This window comes from Nomascus leucogenys, chromosome 7b, assembly GCF_006542625.1.
Source record: "Nomascus leucogenys isolate Asia chromosome 7b, Asia_NLE_v1, whole genome shotgun sequence".
Lineage (NCBI taxonomy): Eukaryota > Metazoa > Chordata > Mammalia > Primates > Hylobatidae > Nomascus > Nomascus leucogenys.
The window spans coordinates 44,129,315-44,135,526 of record NC_044387.1 but is presented as its reverse complement, the minus strand read 5'-3'; the positions used below and the strand labels follow the sequence as shown (position 1 = coordinate 44,135,526).

The window sequence follows — 6,212 nt, the reverse complement described above, 5'->3', positions numbered from 1 at the left end:
CCCGCCCTGTAGCTTGAGCCCATCGCTTGGGGGCACCGAAGCCATCTAGGTATTAACGCCCTGCGGTGCAGCCGGTGGGGCTCCCAGCGACTTCCTTAGGAGTCCGCGCTCCATAGGAGTCCCCCCGCACCGGGTCGCCTCGCCCTGGCGGCTGCCCGCGCCTCCTCCCGCTTCCTCCAGGCCACAGGGCTCCCGACCCGACTGTGACGCACGGCACCCCCGCCCCTTCTCTTCCCGTTGATCCAGCGTGCCGCGCTTTCTCCTCCTCTGGTCTCGCTGCCTCCTCTCCCCCTCGAATCCAGTCCTGGTTTCCCCGCCGCCAGCCTCCCTCCCTCCCGGCAGGATTCGCTCCCCGCCCCGCCCCGCCCCCGCCTCGCCTGCCTTCACCGCGGTCCGCTCGGTTCCCCGCCTGCCCCCGCTCCCGGCCGCCCGGCCCGGCTCGCCCAGTCCAGTGGCTCCAGTCCGGATCTCGCCGCCGCCCGGCCCAGGTGCGAGTCCCCACTGCTGGGGAGGCGGCGGGCCCCGGCTCCCCTCCGCCGCCTAGCCCGCCTCGCCCGCCCGGGGTTGGCGGGGAGGGAACAGCCGGGCGGCCCCAGAGCCCCTCGGAGGACAATGCGCCCGGCGCTCGGCCACCCTCGCTCGGTCTCCTCCGCGTCCGGTTCCTTCCCGCCGCCCCCGGCCGCCGCCCGGCTGCAGCCCCTCTTCCTCCGCGGGGGCTCCTTCCGCGGCCGGAGAGGCTCGGGCGACAGCAGCACCAGCACCAGCACCAGCCGCGGGGGAGGCGGCGGCAGACGCGGCGGGGGCGGCGGCTCCCCGAGCAGCAGCACGGGCGCCGAGCGCGAGGACGACGACGAGAGCCTCAGCGTCAGCAAGCCGCTGGTGCCCAACGCCGCGCTCCTGGGGCCGCCGGCTCAGGTGGGCGCCCCGGCCGGCCCGGCGCCTGTCGCCTTCTCCTCCTCAGCAGCCACCTCCTCCTCCACCTCCACGCCCACCTCCTCCTGCAGTATGACAGCCGCGGACTTCGGCGGGGGCGCCGCGGTCGGGGTCGTCGGGGGCCCCGGGAGCCGCTCGGCGGGGGGCGCGGGCGGCACCGGGACCGGCAGCGGCGCCTCCTGCTGCCCGTGTTGCTGCTGCTGCGGCTGCCCAGACCGCCCAGGCCGCAGGGGTCGGCGCCGCGGCTGCGCCCCCAGTCCCAGGTGCCGCTGGGGCTACCAGGCGCTGTCCGTGGTGCTGTTGCTGGCACAGGGCGGCCTGCTGGACCTGTACCTCATCGCCGTCACCGACCTGTACTGGTGCTCCTGGATCGCCACTGACCTGGTGGTGGTGGTGGGCTGGGCCATCTTCTTCGCCAAGAACAGCCGGGGCCGTCGGGGCGGCGCGGCCAGCGGCGCGCACAACCACCACCTGCACCACCACCACGCCGCGCCGCCCCTGCACCTGCCCGCCCCCTCGTCCGCTTCCGCCGGGGCCAAGGCACGCGGAGCCCGCGGGGGCGCCGGCGGCGCGGGGGGCGGCCTGGGGGCGGCCGCGGCGGCGGGCGAGTTCGCCTTCGCCTACCTGGCCTGGCTTATCTACTCCATCGCCTTCACTCCCAAGGTGGTGCTGATCCTGGGCACGTCCATCCTAGACCTCATCGAGCTGCGCGCGCCCTTCGGCACCACGGGCTTCCGTCTCACCATGGCGCTGTCGGTGCCCCTGCTCTACAGCTTGGTGCGGGCCATCAGCGAGGCGGGCGCGCCCCCGGGATCGGCAGGACCCCTGCTGCTGCAGCCCCAGCGGCACCGCGCGGCCGGATGCTTCCTGGGCACGTGCCTGGACCTGCTCGACAGCTTCACGCTGGTGGAGCTGATGCTGGAGGGCCGCGTGCCGCTGCCCGCGCACCTGCGCTACCTGCTCATCGCCGTCTACTTCCTCACCCTCGCCTCGCCGGTGCTCTGGCTCTACGAGCTCAACGCTGCGGCCGTAGCGGCTGCATCCTGGGGCCAGGCCTCCGGGCCTGGCAGCTGCAGCCGCCTTCTGCGCCTGCTGGGCGGCTGCCTGGTGGACGTGCCCTTGCTGGCGCTGCGCTGCCTCCTGGTGGTCAGCTACCAGCAGCCCCTCTCCATCTTCATGCTCAAGAACCTCTTTTTCCTCGGCTGCCGCGGCCTGGAGGCCCTGGAGGGCTGCTGGGACCGGGGCAGTCGGGCCTCCCCGAGTCGGGCCAGAGGGGGCTACGGTGCTCCACCCTCCGCCCCTCCGCCACCTCCGCCACCACCTCAGGGAGGCTCCCAGCTGGGCCACTGCATCTCGGAGAACGAGGGGTGTGCTCATGGCTATGTCAACACCCTGGCTGTGGCCTCCCAGAATTGAGGGTGAAGGGCACGGGTCCTTGGTTTTGGGTTGAGAGTCCCCAACCCCCTTGTCTTCTACCTTCTGTCACCTAGATTTGATCAGGGTCTATTTGGAAGAGGTAACCCTTTTCAGGGCTAAGGGCCAGGGTGTCCTCCACCCCTGGGGTGAGGACCGCTTGGAGGGAGACCAGCAGTTAACGGTGAGGGAGGTAGGTGCACTTACCATCTCCTCTCTTCTCCTATCCTACCCCAATCCTGACCTCCAAGGGGCTGGTACCTCTGCTTCTTGCTTTGCCCACCTCCACTCCAATTCCCATCCATTAGGAGGAGAGGGGTGCTGGGCCTTGGACCTTCTCCCTTGCTTAGAAGTGCCAGCCTCTTTTAGGCTGTGGTTAGTGGCCATTGTGCCATGCCTTGAAATTGACCCAGAACCCACTTTCCACTGATGTGTCCATTGGATTTCTTCCAGGTGATAGATACAAAGCGTATGTCTCTGTGTGTGTAGTGTTGTTTTCTTGTGTCCACCCTGTGGCCCTTTGCAATGGGTAGGAGATCTGGGGAGGCCCTGCCCCCTACACCATCCTTATCACCACCCTCCTCTTTTCTGCCTGGATTTGTGACCATGAATTCCCGGGAAGAGCTGGGCCCCTGGGAGCTGCCCAGGTACTCCCCTTGAAGGGAGAATCTCACCCAGGATCTTCCTCAATACTGCTCCTCTCTTCTCAGCTCAGGGAGAGGAGGGGATCCATTCTCTAAGGACCAAACTGCACCCTTTCTTGGGTGAGTGAGCATTTCTACCTCCGTGCTTTCAACTTTTGTTGCATCATGCACTGATGCTGCTTGCAAAAAAATGAAGACAAAATACTCAGAAGTTGCATTTGCCATGGCCACTGGCTCCAGCTGGGGTTTGGTGCCAGTGTTATTACAGGGTCTGCGGAGTATCAGCCATTGGCTTGGCCTCTCTCTGTTCCTCCCTCTGCACCTAGAACTCTTATCCTTCCTGTGGTTTGGTGCCAACTGGGTCGGATCTGGGCTTAGAGTAATAGCTTTGGTGAGGTTCCTGGATGGATGTGAAGCTGGGCCTCCCATGGGCCCAAGGGAGTAGGAGCCCCATTCCTCATCTGTCCTTCCTCTAGGAAGTGTAGATCAGAAAGTGAGGTAGTGACCTCCCATCTCTGGTCTGGTTAAGAGTTTCACTAGGGCCAAAGCAGGCTGCGGAACTTTCCCTCTTCCTCTCATTGAGGGTGATGACAAGAGACATCCGGGGACTGCACTTACAGTCTTGGTGTGGAATGTCACTCTTGCAATCTTTGAGGCAGGATAAGTATTTTTACATATTTTAAGGGTGCAGGAGGACAGCAGCTAACGAGGCCAGGAAATACTTCCCTCCACCCTCAACAGGATGTGGTGGGGGTGAAACTTGAAGAATTTTTGTTTCCCCTTCTCCCTTCTTATGTTTGGGAAGTTTTATGTAGTGTAATAAACTCTAGACGAGTTACCAGAAGATGTGGATTCTAGTTCTGATTCTGTCACTCATTGGCTTTGAGTGACGTATCATTTTTATTTCCTGGGCCTGTTTTCTCACATGAAAAAAGTAGAAGTTAGATGAGTGATCTCTAAGGTTGAAGGTAATTTCAACTCTCACATTCTTTTGAGTTTGTGGCTCTTGAAAGCCTTGGTCCTGATGCTCCATGTAAAGGTGGCTGGGAGAGAAGCCAGCCAGGCTGCACTTGCAGAACATTCCCTACTCTGCAATGGGTGTGTGAAGCCCCAGCAGAGAAGGCCGGAGAGAGGGCTTGGGTGCCTGGACTGGGTGTGGGGCAGGGCCTGGCACAGCTGCAGAGTGCACAGGGAGGGCCAGAAGTGCCAAGTCACTGGCCGTTAACTCAGCACCCAGGCCAAGCCCCCGCCTCCTGCTTGAAGCCCCCTCTTCCAACTGCGTGGGGGCTTGGGGCAGAAGACACCCTTGTAGACAGACATAAGAGGGGCAGAAGGCTTGACCAGAGTTCTCTTGAGCCTCCTCATGCTCTCAGAGCAGGGAACAGCGGGAGAAAATGTTTACACGCCATGCACTATCTGTGCTTCCAGTCCCTCACCCTATGTGGCCCAATAGCTGGCTGGATTTCACACTTAATTGGTATTTTTTTCTGCCTTCTTCCCCTGCCCCCACTGACTCCTCTCCTCTCCCTTTGATTGTACTCAAGGTTCTGGGGCCTGGGCCCTGGGTGGGTACCAACAGCTGCTCCCTGCTCCCATGTCCTCTCTCCAGCTTTGCTCTGTTTCTCTGCTACCTAATCTCAGCGACTGTGAAAGGACACTGTGTCTGAGCCATGGCCAGCCGCTGGCTGGCCCCCTGACCTGCCCCCCTTCTATTGTTTGGATGGCTGTCTCCTGCTGGGCCTCCCTGACTGTAAAATCTCTGTACTGTTAGGTTTTTGGTGGGAGGCTGTGATAAGTTCCAATGAGCTGCTACTTGCCTGGATATGTCAAGAAGCTGATGGCAACTTGGCCAATTCTGGCAGACACCAGGCCCCCAGTTCAGCCCCAGTCACCCTCTTTTACACATGTGGGTCAACCACTGTGTGCTCAGAGGGTCAGTCCCTTCCTCTGCTGTGTTTTTCTTGAGTCCTTGCACTCACTTCCCCTGCCCCAGTCACAATGACCCCTAAAGCTTCCTTTGCCCTTGCTTTCTAGGGCATCTCTAGTGAAGGGGCAAACCTGAGAATTCCCCATGGACCTGACAGCCAAGGCAGGGCACTGTCTCTCCTGAGGCCAGTGCCAGCATGTGCATGGTTCACAGAAAAGGATCCTGGGCTCAGAATCTCGAGAACCGCCTGCTCCTAACATTTCAGCGAGTCCGGGGCTTCCTCTCTGTTAGTCCCCAAATCCTTACTTATTTTAAAAAGACTAGACCCTCTCTAAAGACTGTTCCATTTTAACATGCCCTGATTCTGCATCCGTGGGTTTTGTGAAAGAGAGCTAGCTGGCGGTTAGAGCCTGGGAGAAGGAGGGAAGTAGCACCTCACTAGCATTTATCACTTTTTTCCTTCTCTTTTTAAAAATAAAACGAGATTCTGTTCTGAAAATAAAAAACTTGAGACTTGTGACAAGCTTCCTGTGTGGTTTGTTTTAAGATCTTTTCTGTTCTGGTTTCCTTACAAAATTCTTAAATGTCACTGTGACATTCGCCATTATTTTATAAGTTTGTGTTAACATTATGGGTACACCTTGGCCCTTTCCTTCTAGGCAGTTGGCATGTTTTTCAGGGAGGCAGTGAAGCTGTGGCCTGGAGCTGGTGAGTGTCTTGACAGGCTTTGTTGGCACAGCCAGCTCAGCAATAATGGATTCAGCCTGAGAACGATTTTTTCTCATCACCCTGGGCTCTCTCTCACACTTTTCTTTCTTTCCTTCTTTCTTTCTTTTTGAGACAGGGTCTCACTCTGTCACCTGGGCTGGAGTGCAGTGGTGCCATCATAGTTCACTGCAGCCTCAAACTCCTGGGCTCAAACAATCCTCCTGCCTCAGCCTCCCAAGTAGCTGGGACTACAGAAGTGTGCCACCACGCCCGGCTTCCCATTTCTTTCTAAGAGTAGCTTTCCAAAGGGGGAACATCTTGAGAAACTAATTTTTAAATACCGTGCCCTCCTCTATCACTCTTGCCCCAGCCAGAAGCACAAATTCTTACGTACGAATAAGAAGAACAAGGCCATAGGTTTTTGTTTGGTTTTATTTTAACATGAAGGGTAGTATTAAGTCTAAGGAAGAACATTGGGTCTGCACCAAAATAAACACATAGTGATTTTCTTAGCACAGAGGCAGCCAGTATTACACAGCCCCTCTCTGTGTTGTGACCCTAGCTTGCTGCTTCTGGCTGTGCCAAAT

The 6,212-nt window shown here is 59.3% G+C and overlaps 1 protein-coding gene across 1 annotated transcript; it reads left to right on the top strand.

Annotated features, from left to right (window-relative positions):
* The first annotated feature begins 387 nt into the window (after nucleotides 1-387).
* On the top strand, nucleotides 388-5,435 carry TMEM121B (transmembrane protein 121B). Its single transcript, XM_030815768.1, has one exon. It carries the CDS (start codon nucleotides 613-615, stop codon nucleotides 2,347-2,349), a length of 1,737 nt encoding a protein of 578 aa, XP_030671628.1. The 5' UTR covers nucleotides 388-612; the 3' UTR covers nucleotides 2,350-5,435.
* The last annotated feature ends 777 nt before the right edge of the window (nucleotides 5,436-6,212 follow it).

Coding starts and splice junctions, on each gene's coding strand:
- TMEM121B (XM_030815768.1), top strand. CDS start 613: ATGCGCCCGGCGCTCGGCCACCCTCGCTCGGTCTCCTCCGCGTCCGGT.